This window comes from Sturnira hondurensis, unplaced genomic scaffold, assembly GCF_014824575.4.
Source record: "Sturnira hondurensis isolate 20B ecotype Veracruz unplaced genomic scaffold, ASM1482457v3 Scaffold0002638, whole genome shotgun sequence".
In the NCBI taxonomy this organism is placed as follows: Eukaryota; Metazoa; Chordata; class Mammalia; order Chiroptera; family Phyllostomidae; genus Sturnira; species Sturnira hondurensis.
In genome coordinates, this window is record NW_028075269.1 from 75,141 (window position 1) to 93,905 (window position 18,765).

An 18,765-nucleotide genomic window follows, 5' to 3' on the forward strand; every position below is an offset into this window, starting at 1 on the left:
TTTCAGAATGATCTTCATAGTACAGTGGCATGTTAGTGGTCTCTCTGTGTCCTGAAAGCTTTCTTTTTTTCTCATCTACCTCTTAGAATGAAGGGCAACCTAAAAGTTTTTCCAAAATCCCAAAAGAATTTAAATTCTTTGATCTGTAAGCCACTAGATCAGTAACTTATCTCAGAAGAGCACATCCTTGTTTGGCATCAGCAAAGAGTTAATGCTCAAATTTCCTCTCTGAGTCGTCCTTTCAGAGACTGTACATACAAGAAAAGAGCTTTATCCTGTGGATCTTTCTTTTGCAGAGATGGTGCCAAATGATATTCAGTCTGAATTGAAACACCTGTATGTGGCTGTTGGAGAACTACTTCGGCACTTCTGGTCCTGCTTTCCTGTTAATACACCATTCCTAGAAGAAAAGGTCAGAACCAGTTCCAAACACAGCGAGCTGTTAACAGTGGTGTGACTTGGTGGAGTATTATTTTGAAATTGGAAAATTGTATTAAGTGTTTACCATGTGCTAGACAGTGTGATAACTACTTTGCATACATTATTTAAACCTCACAGCATCCTGATGAAGGTAGGTATTGATACCAGTTTTAAAGTTTAAGAAACTTGAGTGTAGACCAGTTCCATAACATATGATCATACATCTTAAAATTTGTATTTACATCTAAACCACTGGAGTGATAGAAGAACAGAGACACAAAACAAGTCACATCAGTAAAATTTTAGTGTGTGTCTTTTTTTTTTTAGATTTTATTTATTTATTGTTAGAAGGGAAGGGAGGGAGAAAGAGAGGAAAAGAAACTATCAGTATGTGTTGCCTCTAACATACCCCCTACTGGGGACCTGGCCCAGCAACCCAGGCATGTGCCCTGACTGGGAATCGAACCAGTAACCCTTTGGTTCACAGGCCAGTGCTCAATCCACTGAGCCACACCAAGCAGGGCTAAAGTTTTTTTATTTGGCTCATTATTTAGGGGTAATTAAATTTAAACTGAGATTGACAACAAATACAGTACTAGCTCTTTAACACTAAAACCCTTTTAACCAATTAAAGGCTAATTAACATATAGAAAAGTATTTGAAGCATCATTCCATGCACCAAGAGACTGTGGGTTTGATCCCCAGTTGGAGAGCATATGGAGGGCAACCAATTGACGGTTCTCTCTCTCCCTCCATCACTCTATAAAATCCATGAAACATATCCTCAGGTGAGGATTAGAAATAATTATAGTAATAATAGCTTCACTGTATAACTTGCTCTTATAATCAATTTTTAAGAGAAAGGTAAATGTCCCATTAAAAGAAAAACAGGCAGCCCTGACTGATGTGGCTCAGTTGATTGGGCATGATCCTGCAAGTAGAAAGGTCGCCAGTTCCATTCCTAGTCAGGGTACTGGCCTGAGTTGCCTGTCTGGAGACATGCAAGAGACATCCAATCAATGTTTCTCTCTCACTTTGATGTTTCTCTCCCTCTCTCTCTCCCCCATATCCTCTGTCTCTCAAAATAAATTAATTAAATCTTTCTAAAAAAATAGGCAACAGAATTTTTTCAATTTAATAATTTTTTAGGGAGGGAAGGAGGAAGAAAGAGAGAAACATCGATTTGTTCCGCTTATTTATGCATTCATTATTTGCTTCTTGTATGTGCATTGACTGGAGATCAAACCCACAACCTAGGCATATCAAGACAACACTCCAACCAACTGAGCTACCCAGCCAGGGCAACAAATGATTTTTAACAGGTACTTAACTAAAGAATGCAAGTGGCCCAATAAACCTAGGAGGAAGTTTTCATACTCACTATGTTCAAAGAAATTATCTTTAAAGGTACAGTGAAAGGGCATTTTTATCTATAGTCTGCAAATGAACAAAAAACTTCAAATGGTCATGTTGGCTGATCTTTCTTTCACTACTACCAGTACTGCCTTTTTAAAAATGCCTTTACCAAGAAATTCAACATTTAGAAATTTAAGTAACTAAAAATGTGTGTAAATATTTAGCCATAGAAATGTTCCTCTACCACTGTCTACGAAAGAAAATGTGGGACTCACCTAAATATCTACCAGAAGGTGACTGGTTAAAGAAGTATTTGTTATGCTCATACATTGAAATACTATACATCTATTTTAAATGATGACTTGGGTGAGTATTTAATGACTGATAGATGTTCATATTAAAATAAGTAAAATTTTAAAACAGTATATACAGTGTATTTTCTACATCTATGCTTTTTTTTTCTTTCTTTCTTTTTGTACTTGTGAGAATGCAATGAACTGCCATCCGTGTGAATTCAGGCTACCAGCACACAAGCCCCACCAACAATCTTAATCTTCTCCTCAGCTTTTCTGCTAAAGAATTCATCCTTCAGCTTGGCTGGTGTGGCTCAGTGGATTGCGTGCCAGCTTGCAAACCAAAGGGTTGCCAGTTCTATAACCAGTCAGGGCCCATGCCTGGGTTGCAAGCCAGGTCCCCAGTGGGGTGCACGAGGCAACCACACATGCATGTATCTCTTCCTTTCTTTCTCCCTCCCTTATTGTCTCTCTAAAAATAAAAAAAATCTAAAAAAAAAAAAAGTAGAATTCGTCCTTCACAATGATAGGCTGCTTTAGGAGCTTTCCCTTCCCCAGAACTTTGTAGTAGCCCGATCGCACTACATCAGTGATGGGAGCGGCTCCAGTCTTATATTTGGCAGGGTTGACCTGTGTCTGCTCACTGACCAAGGTCCACAGTTTATCCAGGTTGACAGTGGAGCAGAAGCTCTGGTTCCTCTTACGTGGTTGTGCCTCATACCAGCTTTCCCAACGTAACCTGGGTGATATTTGTTGATGTTGATCCTGTGATGATGCAACCCCCAGCATTTCCTCGACCTTCCGGATGCTTCCCGTGCTTGCCGATGCAGCCATGGCCCCGGGCTCAGATGGCCCCAAAGTTTCTGGGACTTCCTCAGCCTGGGTGGCACGTTGGTGGCCAAAATGCAAGAGAGAAGCCTCCACAAAGTCTCCTATATTGATGCATTTACACACACACGAACAAAAAATGTTGAAAAGGATATGAGTTATGTACCAAAGTGTGAATGATCTGTGAATGGTGGGATGTAAAAAGAGCATTGTTTTTAAAGATTTTATTTATTTATTTTTAGAGAGAGGGGAAAGGAGAGAGAAAGGGAGGGAGAGAAACACAGATATGAGAAAGAAACATCCATTGGTTGCCTCTTGTAAACGCCTCAGCCAGTGATTGAACTTGAAACCAGGCATGTGCCCTGACCAGGAATTGAACCAGCAACTTTTCACTTTGCAGAACAATGCCCAACCAACTGAGCCACACCAGTTAGGGCAATTGACTGTGTTTTTATTTTCTACCTTTTGCGTTTTTAAAATTTTTCTACAGCAGCCATTGTTTTGGGGATAGATTTTATTTTAATCTAATTATATTAGATACTACCTCTCTGCCTGGCAGAGCCAATTAATCAAAAAAAATAATTAAATAACCTTCCTATGTGTATTTTGATTTCTGTAGACACGTTGAAATTTTTCTGTAATTTATTATTTCTCTCATCTTTTTTAGGTAGTGAAAATGAAAAGTAATTTGGAACGATTCCAAGTTACAAAGCTCTGCCCATTCCAAGAAAAAATTCGAAGACAGTATTTAAGCACAAACGTAAGGCAACAATCTGATTTTAGCTTGGTTTTCTGTGTAGCAAAGTGATTAAATTAACTTTGTGTTTCTGGAGATTAGTAGATACGTTGGTTTTATTCTCTTGCTCAGAGTACTGTTTTTAACTGTGAAATAATAAATATCTGAGTGCCCACCAATCACGGTAAGAAATTGAATGTTTCCAGTACTCACAGGGATTCCTTGAGGGCCTAGGAATCCTTGAGGGGTAGGGTAGTTCCCTACCCCTCCCTCACACTTTCCCCAAGACCATGCCCAATAATCACCTCCATGCTTTTCTTTATAGATCTGCAATGTATGTGTGTGTTCCTTAAAAATATTTGTTTTGAAAACGTGAATAGTAAGCACAAACCTGACAATGTAGGGTTTGCCCCTCTGTGATAGTAAATTGAACAGTTCCTGGGTCGTGGTCTGTCTGAAGCTCCCCAGATTGTTTACATTAGGGAGGGGCAGTCAGTAGGGTGCTGAGTGAGCGTGTCCCTTTATGCCCAGGGTCTTTCGTTTTATTTTTATGCAGGCTAGAGCAATCACACAAGATTTTTTCTGTGTGTGTCATGCAAATCCTCTCAGAGATGACAGGAAAGAAGAGTATGTACAAACTTAGGATTCAGTATTTCAGTAAGGGGGAGTTTTATAGTTGAAAGCTGAAAAATCTTTGTCAGTAAGATTTTAGTAAGTCTTTGTACTCAAACGTTCTACATGGTTTTTCTCAAAATATAACAGTATTATAAACAGAAAAGTGGCTTGAAGTGTCTTCTGCAGCAGTGCAAGGATGATTTTTATATATTTTCCCAACAAAAGTAAATAACACATTCACATTCATAATGATGACAGATGTAAATAGGGGGATTTTTTTTTTACTCCACCTCAGATGGAGTGAGTCATTGACATGGTAAAAGGACTTAGGACTTGCTGATTTCTGTCCCTGTACTGTCAGAATTGCTATGGAGACTTTACAAGACTTTTACTTGCAACCACATAAACACTGTCCGCCTCCGAGGAAACATATTCCAAAGGCATTCTACCTCAGCAGTCTTTATTAGCTTACGCCAGTGTGGCCCTGTTGACTTACAGTTATGTCCATGATGAGGGCAAATTTTTTTCTACTCAAAAGATACAGTGCTGACTTAAGTAAGATGTGTCATAGCACTGTGTGAAACCTTCAGACCATTTAGACTTTTTGTGACCTACTGAGTGATACTGGCATCCTGAAACGTTGGAGCTGGAAAGGCCCTAGGGAACGTGGAGGAGTGCTTCACAGGGTTGGCTGGGCAGTGCAGCCAACTGCAGGAGCTTTTGAAAATCCAAGAGTCCTGGGTGTCATCCCAGACCCGCTGCAGCAGAATCCTCAGGGGATGTAGGCACTTTTCAGATGCTCTGTAAGGTACTGTGGATGCTGCCGTCCTGGCCTTAGTCAACAGGCTGGTGTTCAAGTGTAGGAACCACCAGTTTCACTGCTCCTCTCCCTCACTTGACAGAGGAAACTGAGGCCTAGAGCACAGTTATGACTCGTGTTGTGCTGTAACGTGATGACAGGGCAGACATTACAGCCTCTGCTGTACCCCACCACCTCTCTTACCTTCCTGTACAAGATGTGTCTGATAACACCTTCACAGGGGCTTGCACGTGGCCTCATTGGGGAAATACAAGTGAACTTGGAAACTACACTCTCAAGTACGTGCCAGATCTGAACTAGAAACATTAAGTTCCCCAGCCTTTGCCCAGTTGTTGTTTAAGTGTCTTGCTATGTTTTTCAGTTGGTAAGTCACATAGAAGAGATGCTCCAGACAGCCTACAACAAGTTCCACACATGGCAGTCACGGCGTCTGCTGAAGAAAACGTGAAGTGTCTGGCTCACAGGTTTTGTGAGACCAAGAGAACTGTGCCCTGCAGTGTCTCTGGAAACCTGGCATGAAGACATGCAGATGATCACACACAAGTGACAAGAAACATCTGCACCACGCCAACTTTCGGAGCTGATGCTTTTGTACTTGCACATTGTGAACTGAAAGAAAAGGAACTGATTAAACTAAATAGCTGGGGAGGTAAATTAAGGCAGAACCAAAATGAGCTAAGTTGCAAATATATATATATATATATATAAATATATTTTTAAAAGACACTGTTTACTGCAGTTACTCAGGAACTGCTTTTGATTCATATTAAGCTGCTGCTTTCGGAAATTAAAAAAAAACACTTTTTAAAAGGGTGCATTGATAAAATCTGAGGTTTTTGTTGTTTTCCGTGTAAATTTTTTTTCTAAGTTTATGGCACAGGGTACACCTTAAGTATTTCTCCTCCATCCTCTACGCGGATCTTCGAGTTTCAGTGTATTCTAGTTGTACCTTACATCAGCAAGTGAGAGAGACCGCTTTACAGCAAGCCAGAGGGGGGCTGTTGCTCAGCCATCAGGATGCAGCTGTGCTCAGAAGACATCACGGTCCTGTGTTTCCTACGGAAATAAGAAACAATAAATATTGCACTGAATGTGGTTTGGAGTCCCTAAACGATAAAGAGGGAACATAATTTGCAGAAAGTCGTGTGGGGTTTTATGCAGAATTTTGTCAGAAGACAATGGTGCTGCATGTTTTTCTTTGAGTGCAAATGTACATTGCTAAGTTTTTTTTAAGATGGCATGTGCTTTGAAAGAAGGAAATTGCATTTTTAAGAGTTTAAAATAACCTTATGAGTGAGAAATATAAGAAATTTTATTTTCACCTCTTTAGAAAAAAATAAAAGACGTTTTCTCATATCTCCTTTTCTGCAGTATCTGACTGTTACTATCCTTGGCGATTTGATAATCATTGCGTTGTGACTGAAAAGCCTAAGCAAAAAGGAAATCATTCTTCTGTCCTTGTTTATGGAATTCGTGCTGTGCCGTATTTTGTTCCTGATAGGATCAACTGTTTAAGACTTTAAATGTCTTGTATTAAAAGTTACAAGAAAAGTAAAACTTTTTATAGCTGCTCTTTTAACTGTAACACATCTTGTGGTTTCTCATGTGTGATGTTTACTTGAGCAGACTGCTCAGGGCAACTCATCCTTTTTTTAAAGCCATACTCGCTGATTTGTCTTTCAGATAACGGCCACAGTAGGTCAGAGCCCATTCAGGCTTTCAACTGGCAGAGGAAAGACAATGTCACTTTCCGCATTTCTCTTTCAGATCAGTGCAGTATGGTGTGTAACCCCTTACACCTTACAGTTTTACAGACTGCTGTTCCAATGTATTACCACCACAGCCACTCAAAGGAATATCGACAGAGCAGACAGAAAAATGAAATAGCAGAGCATGTCTCTCGGGAAAGGTTGATGTAAAGAAATAAAATGCTTTTTAAAATATGCTGTTGAAGATTAAGTGGTAAATATAGTGGAGCCTGAAAAAAAGAAACTCTTGGGGAACTGGGTAGGCTTCACTAAAGAGGTAACATTTTACTTAAGCCTTGAAGATGGAATAGGGAAAAGGATGAAGGTCTGAAGGCTCTGGGAGACCCTAGTGTGTTAGGAAAATAGTTTTAAATTGATGGCTTTGTATGTGAAGGTCAGAGATTCAGACCTTACCCATTAGGCATCAGGGATCCTTTCAGAAAAGTCTGAGCAAAGTGTTTTTTCTGAAGATTCTTTTTTATTTTGATTTTTTAGATAAAATCCGGCTGTTGGGCCAAAACCTACAAGGCTTTTGCAGCAATATAGACTGGAAACTAGGTCCAAATTAGAGTTCTGGTAAAAAGGGTACCTAAGTATAAAGACATTCCTAAGGTATGTGACCAAGTCTTAAAGAATGAAGGACTTATGAGGGTTTATACCAGAGGTAGCTCAATTTTATATCTAGCTTGCATTTGAAATATTTGGTCCTTGGAGTCCTTTAAAAACGACTTTGGCAGCCATTTAGGCCTGCCGTGGCCCTACCTTCCCACTATGGAAACGATCGCTGCTGGTGATGAGGGCTGCTTAACGCCAGCCCTGTGGCAAGCACCTTTCCTGCCATCCCACTTCGTTCTCACAGCAGCTGGTGCATCAGGTAGGTGCTACAGAGTATGAATGCTTCGACATTAATTTATCTAAATTCACACAAGCTTCTGTTTCCAATGATGGATAAGATGCTTGTGAGATCAGAAGCTTTTATTCTGCAGCCCATGTTCCCATTGTCTAGTTTGTTTGTTTTGACTGCCCTGTGGGTCTCCTGGTTCTGTTTCTATTCTGCTCTGCTTTTATGGCAAAGCACATTTTGGGTTTAGTCTGCCTAGCGGGTCCCATTAGCCCAGAAGGCTGCAAAATGTAATATAATGAAACCATGTTCTGCCTTAGGAAAATGTAAGTGTCCTAGAAAGAAGCATAAAGTCAGTAGTGCCATTCTTTAGACTTCAACTGCAAAATGAGTAGAATACCCTATAACTACAACAGTCTGGCAAGCCACAAAAATGCCTTAATATCTGTACCTAGGAGGGTAACCCACTCATTTAGGCTAAGGGTTTAATCCAGAAAGTGATTTCCTATTGGTGCATATATCACCTGGAGCAGCAGCAACCCTGAGATGGAAAGCTGCCCATTTTAAACTTAGGTTTGCTGTCTCTAGTGTCAAGACTTGCATGGGATTCCTCAGTGGATTACCTCTGCCCTTTCCCAGTTTAGCTTCTTTAAGACTCAGCTGTTCTCCCAGCTTCTGAGGCCAGGGGAATCGTAGGTATTCTCAGCTCAAGTTGTCCAGAGCTGGAGCATTGCCTAGAATCTGGTTCCGGGTTGATGGGCATTAGTTTGTAGTCCATATCCTTGATTGTGTATTAAAGATACAGAGAAGACTTTGGAATTCAAACTTTGTAACCACAGAACTCTGGTTTTTTAGTCTCACAGAGTTAATCCCTAATACGTGTGACAGATGGGATTGCACCAGTTGAGGTGCAGCCAGAGATCAGGTCCTCCCGCCCCCTCTAGCAATACGGCAGGAAAGACCCTCTCTCGACACCTGGTAACCTACTGCGTTTATTGGGAGGGCACTGAAGTAGAAAGTAAACACCGATCAGGCCTGTCCCCTGAACACGTGCCTTGCTGCAGCTGTCGGGACATTTCATGGCTGCTGCTCCGACCTGCGAGGAAAAGAATCCATGCAAGGGGCAAAGACCAGCCAGTGGGCAGCAATGGCCAGGCAGCGCGGCCAGCTTACGGTGGCCAGAAACGTCTGTGTGCTTTTACATCACAGACTTGAGACACCGTAGGAAACTGGAAAACTGGTAGCCTCTCCCTGACCAGCCCAGCTGTGTATATAATTGACTGTAGTACTAAGTAATAAGGCATTTCTATTAAAGAAAAAGAAAAGATAAGGCAGGCATTATACGCAGGTTCCAGAACAGCCCTCACCTAAGGAAAGGGTCAGGCTAGGCCTCCGTGCAAGGCCAAGAAGAATTCCACAAACCAATTACAGTCTGAACGATAACCATAACTCCCCTCTTGCCTCAGCTCGTTTCCTGAGAGGAATGTGGTTTGTTGAGCAATTCCCTTATGCCAAGTCATGTTGGCATTAAACCTCTTAGGTGGGTGCTATGATTTTTTCTACTTCACAGATGCAGAAGCCTTGGAAAGTCACTTGCCCACAAACATACAGGTAGTGGGAGCAGAGTCAGGGTTGGAAATCAAGTCTGTCTGGCTCCCAAACCTGAGCTTCCCACTGAGACCCCTGGAGACCTGAGAGCATCTCTCCAGGTGGTGGGGGGTGAAAGGGGAATATCTATATCCTGAAAGGCCTGGCCAGAAAAGTGGAAAGATGGGGTCTCCTTAGAGGATGGGTCACTCTGGGCTGTGTGTTCCCCACTCCTCCACCCCCAAGACTTAACAAAATGTCGCAGAAATAGGCTGGCAGGAGCTGCCCCAGATGGTCACTTGGCCCCAGGCACATTCCTGCTGCTCAGCTCAGTGAGGGAGCAGCCTCCAGGCAGATGCCTTGTGTAAACCTCATTGATTTTTTTGCTTCATTAGGGGAGTGAGAGCCTGTGGCTCCCGCAGAGAGCCCTCTTCAGCAAGGTCTAGCAATTTCCTGGAGAATCTATAGGGGCAGTAGCTGCTCCTGGTCTCCAAGCAGGGAGCCTACCCAGATGCACCTGGGGTTTCATGAAGCCTGGCCACAGCCCATCTGGCTGTGTGGCTCTGGACAGGTGCCTTTAGCTTCCTAAGACTCAGTCCCTGTTCCTATCAAATGGGGATAGCAATGTTCCTTACTCCGCAGGGTAGTTGTGAGGGCTAGGTAATGCAGGAATGCTGGCTACATAATAAATATTCAGTAAACATGGGAGTGATTGTTATTGCAATTCTCGCAAAGCCTAAGCCCACAAAGTTTGGGGTTCCAGCACTGACTAAAAAGCACTCTTAGGCAATCACTAATAATTTCAAAATAGCTCAAGTCTTTGGCTTGCCCTTTGGCAAAGTGAGAGTTGTGAGTACAGCAATGTCTACAGCAGTATTTACCAAAGCTCCTTTCCTCTCTAATCCACTTTCATCCACCCACAGAAGTCAAAGACATCTCTTTGAAAAATCTCTCACCCCATCCTGGCTGGTGTGGCTGGGTGGATTGAGCCCCAGCCTGTGAACCAAAAAGTCATTGGTTTGATTCCTGGTCAAGGCACATGCCTGGGTCACAAGCCAGGTCCCCAGTTCGGGGCATGTGAGAGGCAACCAAGACATGTGTCTCTCACAAATCAGTGTTTCTCTCACTCTCTTCTTCCCTCCCTTCCCCTCTCTCTAAAAAATAAATAAATAAAATAAATATCTCCCACCCCTACTACCTCTGCAATTACCTGGAGATGTTTTCCTCTTTATTGTGTAGATTAACAGCCTGTGGACCAAAATCCTTCTCCCCACATACCATTCCACTTATTTTTCCCCCATCAGGAATTCTTCATTCTGTGTCACAAAAGCTCAAAGAACAAACTTGAGCAAAGATCACACTCCCCATAGAGATTGGGAAAGAAGTTGGACAGTATAAAAAAAACAAACACCTAGCAAACAGGCTGTGACACTTCACCCAGTACAGTATTTTTACGGTCGAACTTCCGGCTCACTCCAGTCCTTTGCCACCAAGCCTAAGTGCTGTAGTTGGGAGCAGGGCAGTTGTGCACTGAAGGCCGAGAAGGGGTGGGAGGAACCAGGAGCAGCTCCACTTCGCATTCTGGTTCATTTTGCTCCTGGATAGGGAATTTCCCTGAAGGGACCTTCCTAGCTTTGAGATTGTGGCAGTGCCCTGCCAGCCCCCTGCCCTCCTTAGGGGAACACACAGGGGAGCAGGTCTGTCCACCCTGTCGCTCTGGAGTCTTTGACTTCACATCGATCAATACCACCCCCTGGTTGAGAGTCGGCCAGCTCCTCAACTGCCCCAGGAGCCATTTTATGGAATGGGGGGACGGGCTTGGCAAGGAACTGGGACTATTGCATAATCATCACAGTCTCTCTCCTGCATGACCAACATCCCCTCCACAAGAGAGAGCAAAGTCTGAAGCCAACTAACACACTGAGATTTTCAACTTTCACCTATTGCCCTGAGGAGATTTTAACACCTGAAGCCAACCTGTCCCCACAATCAATACCAGGTGGGAGGGAGGAGACAGCCTCCAAAGGAGGGCGTTCCCAGTCTGCCCCATTTCAGGACCTTTCTCAGAGGACCCTGCTGGGTCTGAAGTCTCCCAGGGGAACACAGCTGGGCTGCCTCCCTAGGCTGTTCCCAAGTTTCAGGGGTTGACAGTGGAGCGTGTTGGGCCTGCAGCTCTCCTGGAGTCTGCAAGGCAATCCTGGTACTGGCTCTGGATCTCTGTCCAAGGCAGGAAGTTGTGGCCCTTGGTTACCATGGAGATGCTGGCACAGCCAGTGCCCATCTGTAGTTGACAGGCAGCCTCCCTTAAGAAAGAGGGAGGTTGCTTGAGAGCTCGCTGAGCTTGGGGTGGGGATAGTCTGTGACATCATGAGCCTGCCACTGAGGGGGCTGGAGAGGACAGTAGGCTGGGAGCTCTGGGAGAACAGTGCTCCACTGCGGTGGCCTCCTGCAGTCCTGTTGCTTTAATGGCTGGAGTATAGCTTCCTGCAGAATGAGACTTTGCTGCCAAGCTGCCGGCCCCAGCAAGGGCTGTTGGGAGAGGCTCTGATAGAGTGGAAAAACCCCAGGAGTAAGAGCCGGAAGTGAGAGCCATGCCCATAGGAAAGAGCCCAGGCTGGTGGAGATGTCTGGTGCAGAGGAGAAAGCACTGGACTAGATGGGAGGGCCCAGTGCCTTAGTCTCCAACTCCGAAACTCTCTGAGCCCCGGTTCCCCACTGTGAGAACAATGTTTGCTCCCTGGACTGGGCTGCTGAGAGCCCCCCACACCCACTTTCTGCAGTGTAAGCAGGTGTGAGGGGCAGGTGGTCTCCCTCTGATCCAGTGGGTAAAGGAAAACCAAGGCTGTGAGGGCCTCTCCTAGGCTTTCATCCCTTCTGTGGCTAAAACCAGAGGATGAGCTAAGTTAAAATGTCCTTTGAGAGGGCCTGACGCTGCAAGTGTGTTTGTGCAAAGGGCAGAACTTGGCCCTGCGTGCATGTGGGCTGTGCAAGGCCAGCGGAGCAAGCGCCAGGGAGAGGGAGGAAGACTGGGTAGGGCCCTGCAGCAGCTCTGTGTGCAGGTGAGCTGCCTGGGCCTTCCTGGCAGCTCTGGGTGAGGGGCTTGGGGATATCCGATACATTTGGCCTTTGATATCCAGGAGCGAAGGGCAAACTGCTTTCCAAGCTGTGAAAGCACCTCAGGGAAGACAGAGAGGAAGAGTGGTGCAGGGGAAGCAAAACTGATCTGGGGGTTTAAATCCACCTGGCTGTTTTCCAGCTGTGTGGCCAGAATCAATTACATTTTTTAAGGTTCGGTAGCCTCACAGGTAAATTGGGGTACAAACTCCTGCTCTGCTTTCCTCTTAGTTAAAGTGAAAATTCTTAGAAAAGAATAGATTTGGTTGCCACTTTGGCAGCATGTAGACTTAAACTGGTCTGTTGCAGAGAAGAGTACCATGGTCCCTATGCAAGGATAACAGGCAAATTCGTGACACGTTCCATACTCTTTGAAGGGGGTCAAATATATGGTGGTGGAAGATCTGACTTTGGGCGGTGGGCAAATAAGGCAAGATTCAGACGATGTATCATAGAATGTACACTCGAAACCTATCCAATTTTGTTAACCGGTGTCACTTCAGAAAAAAAAAATAGACATTAGCCCTGGCTGGTGTATTTCAGTGGATTGAGTGTGGGCTGCGAACCAAAGGGTTGCCAGTTCAATTCCCAGTCAGGGCACATGCCTGGGTTGCAGACTAGGTCCTCAGTGTGGGCCATGTAGGGGGCAACCATACACTGATGTTTCTCTTAACTCTCTCCCTCCCTTTCCCTGTCTAAAAATAAATAAAATCTCTAAAAACATCTTTTAAAAATAGACATTAAAGCCACCATAAAAAATAAAATAAAGCCACCACAGCCCTGTCCAAATAGCTCAGTGGGTTAGAGTGTCATTTCCATTCGCCAAGGTTGCAGGTTCAATCTCTGGTCAGAGCACATACAACATGCAATTAATGAATGCATAAATGAGTAGAACGACAAGTCAGTGGATTTTTTCCTTCTCTCCCTTCCTCTCTCTATAAAATCAATCAATAAACTTTAAAAATTAAAATTAAATAAAAAGCCGCCTAAGCTGTGCACAAATGAAGGACCCGGTGAGCTTTATTTAAATGCAGGGGACCCTTCTCCATGTCTGCACTGGCCCCAACACAGCCTGAGACCCCTCCTGTGCTATAGGGGGACCTCTCCCTTGCCTGCCTTCCGATACCCTAGAAAAATGAGGTAGGGTTGCCTTTTCAGACCAAGCAGGGGAGAGAGCCTCCTTCTCCAGCAGAACCTGCTTTGTGAGGAGTGACTCTGTGCAGCAGTTTAAACAAAATCCCCCAGGGCTGTCCCGGCAGGGTGGCTCAGTTGGTGGAGCATCATTCCGCACACCCACCTAGGTTGTGGCACATACAGGATGCAAATGGAAAGCAACTGATTGTAATTGGTTGCCTCTCACACGTCCCCTACCAGGACCTGGACTCAGCCTTGGGCTGCAACCCAGGCACGTGCATTGACTGGGAATCAAACCAGCGACCTTTGGGTTTGTAGGCTGGCATTCAATCCACGGAGCCACACCAGCCAAGGCTGATGTTGCTTTCTCTCTCCCTTCTTCTCTAAAAATCAATAAACACATCCTCAGGCGAGGATTAAAAAAAACAACCCAGGAGCCATCACCCACATTCCTGAAGGTGCCTACAGTCAGCAGCTGCACAGGGAGAGCTCCATTCCTTCCCACACTCCGCCCCAGGAAATTACACGAAGTCTCCTCTGGCTGTATTCCCACTTAAAATTGCTTTGATCTTCTTGGAATTTTATACAAAATTACCCTCCTTTTTTTGAGCTAGGACTTGGGATGCAATTCTCCATTTGGTAAGGTTTAATGGTTTAAAACTGATTACACAGGAATCAGAGAGATGGATTTCTGTTATCAGCAATCAGCTTTCAAAGTCCTGTGAGACTGTTTTTATAAACAAATGCAACATCTACAGTGCCTTGGGAATTTCAGACCAAGTTTGGAACTAATATAGGGGACAAGAGAATTCTAGGCATGGATCCCCCGTTACCATGGGTGGGGCTGGTTTTCCCTCCTTGACTGCTTATCTCTATCCCAGGAGCATCCCTAATCATTGCCCCAAAAAACGGGGCGGGGGGGGGGCGGGGGGCACGGGCAGTGTTGCCTCCGAGTCCTCCCAAGCTATTGTGAATAATGAAGGGGTGTGTGTGGAAACTTGGCTCACTAACTCAAAGCCTCCCTGGATGCTGGAAGTGGACAACAGAGACCCTCTGATGTTTACCGTCAAGGATGCTGAGGCGACAGAGGGAATGTGACCTCCACAAGGTCACCTAAAGGTCTGTGGCAAAGCCAGGGCAAGAACCCTGGTCCCCTGACCCTCAGGTCAGTGTCTCCACTCCACCAGGCTGCTCACTCATCTTTGCTAAGCTACGCCTGTCATTGTCCTCGCCACCTAAAGCAGCAGAGAAAAAGGCTGCCGTAGCTTCTTGTGGTCCTCCTCTGCTGTGACTAGACAAGGGACACTTTCTGTCATATTGTCTGGCTTGGAGAGGCCTTGGGATTCCATCTGTGGCACTCAGTTTGGAAGTCACTTTGATTCTGGTGACAATGTTTACCTTGGAATCTATCAAAGTGATGGAAAGCTTGAGGCCTAACTCCCTGGCAGAGAAGGATGGAGCGAAAGGGACGCAGGTATTATTTCTTGCCTGGGGTAGGAAGTGGCTAGAAGAATATCTCAGTCCATATGGATGACTAGAACAAAGTGCTGCGGACTGGATAGCTTACAGAGAACAGAAACTTATTTCTCACTGTTCTGAAGGCCAGGAAGACTAAGACCAAGGTGCAAGCAGGTGTCTGGTGAGGGCCCACTTCCAAGTTCATAGATAGTGATCTTTTTCCCATGTCTTCACATGGCAGGAGAGGTGAGGAATCTCTCTGGGGCCTCCTTTATAGGAAAGTCCCACACTCATGACCTAATCACTTCCTAATGGCCTCACCTCTAAAACCATCATATTGGGGATTAGGTTTGAACATATGAATTTGGGGTATACAAACATTCTGTCTATAGCAAAGGGAATCTAGAGTTTCTGAGGGGGTGTCCAACCCTCTGCCTGCTGGCCGCATGCAGCCCAGGATGGCTATGAATGTGGCCCAACAGAAAATCACAAATTTACTTAAAACCTTGTCTTTTGCTCATCAGTTTTCATTAGCATTTGTGTATTTAATGTGTGGCCCAGAGATGCCAAAAGTGCGGACACCCCTGTAATGTCCTGTGAGGAGTGAACTCTGGAGGGAATGACAGTCCAAGACAAAAAAGGAAACAGAGGCAGCGTCTAGTACCTGAAGGTAAGCCCAGGCTCGAGGAGGAAAAGGAGGGGGGCGGGGAGTTGGGGTGGAGGTGGGGAAGGCACCAGAACTTGGGGAGTTGGGCGGAGTCTTTGGCTTCCACTCCCATTGTGTGAGGGATGGATGGGGTTGGGGGGGTGAAGGTACCTCCTCCAGGACCCAGGGGAGGCGCCTGTTGTCTTGCCAGAGAGAGAACTTCTGCTTTAGCACGTACACAGCAGGCCCTGCTGGCCAGGGAAGGACACTAATGAGGCCATCTGTATCCTGGGCCCTGCGACTCAGCAAAGCCATCAGCTTTGCAACCACGAAGAAGGTGAAAACGTCAGGCTGTCAGTGAGTGTTTGGAGGGGGTGTGGGGCAGTGTTGATGTGTCAGAGCAGTGTATATTCTATGTCCATGTGGTTGGAGCTGTATATGCTCTGAACTTCTTGTCATGTATTATTAAAAACCGGGTGACCCCCTTTCCCACAACCTCTCAACCACCTTGCTTTACCCTCTCCCTTCTTCAAAAATGTCAGTGACTTCCATTGACCACCAAAAAACAAAACCCCCAATCTTTTTATCCTGGCATTTAAGGCTAAAGGTTTGCCAGACACTCTTGACACAATTTCCTGCCTCCACCTGTTTACTCACACTGTGTTCTCTATTTTCTCATCACCGGATCTTCCCCAGTTGAAATCCTTTTCTAGGCTGAGCTCAGATGCTACCTCTTCCAAGAAGCCCTCTCTGACATCTCCAGCCGAGGGCCTCTCTTCTGAATGCTAGTGATTTTTCTACCACGTTTGTGGCAGTGTACATTCTATCTTGCATTTTAATTATCAAGGAGGATGCTGTTTGTCTCAATCTCTAATGTTAAGTCTTTGAAGGCTTATGTATTTATTTTTATTTGGTCGCTGCCCCCAATCAGGGATCTGGCCGGCAATCCAGAAATGTGCCCTGACAAAGAATTGAACTGGTAACCTGTTGGTTCACAGGCTGGCGTTCAATCCACTGAGCCACACCAGTCAGGGCTGAAGGCTTATTCATTTGTCTTACTCATTTTATATTCCCAGCACCTAGCACATTGCCTTTTACATAGCAGGCACACCATTCAACATACATTTATTAAACAAATAAATGTATATAGCTGGGGATATAGAGACAAATGAGAATGTTCCTGTCTACTAAGAGCTTATAGTCTAGTGTGAAAAAGGGTTAGGAATAAGAATAAATTTAACATAAAGCTCAAGGAATAGTCCTTGACCTGTGAAGATCTGGGTTTTGGGTGGGCAGAGAGGTTGGCAAGGGGGAGAACATTCAGGTTGAAGTCACGGCCTAGGTGGATGTACGTGGCATACTTGGGCAACGTGGTAAGTAGCCTTGGGACCAACATAGGAAGTATGAAGGCAAATAGGAGGTAAGGCCAGAGAAGGTAGGTGGGCACTGAATCACGGAGGCCTTGTGAGCCTTTCCAAGTAATTTGGGTTTTACTCTGGAATAAAGTGGAATGAGGGGCCACTGAATGGCCTTGAGGAGGAGGATTAACAAGAACTCAGTGGGTGGAGGAATGACTCAGCACTGTGTTTTGGGTGGACACAGTTCTTTGGCCAGGTCCATTTTAGGAAAATTTTGTGTTGGGTGCTGAGGAGCACCCATTCTCTGAGGCCAGGTATACCCTGGTCAAACCACCTCTTTGTAGTATTTTCTCTTTTAAAGAGATCACCCCCTAAGAACACTTTGTCAGGTTAAGGAATCTATTTTACCCTCTGAAACAATGTTTCCTGACTCTTTCCATGGGTCCCTCCCTCCCTTTGCTTTGGCTTTAGTATAGAAATTCTTCCATTTGGATTGTATTAGTCAGGGTTCTTCAGAGAGACAGTGTGTGTGTGTGTGCATGTAGCGAGATTTAATGTAAAGAATTGGCTTATGTGATGTGAGCCAATTCTTTACATTAGAAGTCTCACGGTCTGACATCTGCAAGATGGAGACTCAGGAAAGCAGATGGTATCAATTCCAACTTTCTGAGTCTGGGTCTGGCCTGAGCACCCTACATAATTCCTGGATCTTTGTGGAACTGGGGAGAGACAGCATCATACAGAGAAAAAATACATTTCGTAGGCTTTGGAGTGCAGTCAGCCCAGGGTTAAAGTGCCTGCTGAAATCCCTTTTGTATGACCTTGGCAAAGTCACTAATCTCTTTTAGCCTGGGTTTCCTTATCTGAAAACAAACAAACAAACAATGGGGATAATCATGCCTATTCCAAAGAATTAAAGTGTAGGTGAGCATGGGGATTGCCTAGCTTGCTGCTTGACACATAGGAGGTGCTCGGTCCATACTTGTTAAGGAGACTCTGCTTGAAGTGAGCTATTGTTATGTGCCTTAGTTTAGGGGACAGAAAACTCCTTGCCTAGATTACCTTCAGAGGTCATCCCAGAACCCTCCTGGTGAGTGTTTTTACCTGCGTCCTTAGTCCAACTTCCACTCCGAGTTCTGCCCTCCTCCTCCCAGGAGCTTTGGTTATGTTTGGTAAGCAGGCAGGCAGGGGCCCAGGCCTAACTGCATGAGAACATTGTTGCAAACATTGAGGAACCGCAGACGCTGTCTTAACCTTCCCTGATCTGAGGAACCTGGGAGAACCTGTGGCTGGTCCTCAGCCCTGCCAGCTGTGTGTTGTAGGTGAGAGCCCAAGTTTCTGGGCCTTCTAGAGTGATGGGAAACTTGTTAGGACATGCTAGAGAGATGTCCTGCTTTTCTGGGGCTGAGGTTAGAGTTTTCCCTTTAAAACAAGAAAGTCACAGTTATGGAGCTTTCTGGGAGCTGGGCCTTAAGGCTATGATGCCTCCCCCCCCCCCCCCCCCCCCCCCGCGTGCCGGGAGGAAGTTCACTCATCTATGCCCTCAAGACTCACTGTCAGGCGGGAGAGCAGACACACACCTCTAATGAGAGAGGGTTTAAAGAATGCAGACCCGTGAGGTGGAAGCAGATAGGAGGTACCAACTGTGTGGGTGTAGTAGAGGACTACCAGTAGACTGGTAGTTTAAAGAGGAGATGGAGGAGGAAGGAAGGCCAATTTAAGCAAAGGCTTGGAATTGAGGTAAAAATAACATGTTTACAAAAAAAAAAATACCCTTGACAGTTAAGTGTGGCTGGGCACGAGGTGCTGGG

General features: G+C 45.1%; 1 protein-coding gene and 1 non-coding gene across 3 annotated transcripts in view; both read left to right on the forward strand.

Moving 5' to 3' along the window:
- Window positions 1–6,619, forward strand: part of GTF2H1 (general transcription factor IIH subunit 1) — a 38,231-nt gene extending 31,612 nt beyond the window's left edge. For both annotated transcript variants that reach the window (XM_037040351.1, XM_037040350.1), the window contains 3 exons: window positions 297–412; window positions 3,565–3,657; window positions 5,430–6,619. In XM_037040351.1, coding sequence (XP_036896246.1) covers window positions 297–412; window positions 3,565–3,657; window positions 5,430–5,516 — 296 coding nt within the window. In that variant the 3' untranslated portion in view covers window positions 5,517–6,619. The remainder of the gene's footprint in view (window positions 1–296; window positions 413–3,564; window positions 3,658–5,429) is intronic.
- Window positions 6,620–12,623: 6,004 nt separating this feature from the next.
- Window positions 12,624–12,730, forward strand: LOC118983231 (U6 spliceosomal RNA). The gene has a single exon (XR_005065668.1). It is a non-coding gene; the product is annotated as a U6 spliceosomal RNA (small nuclear RNA).
- Window positions 12,731–18,765: the final 6,035 nt, after the last annotated feature.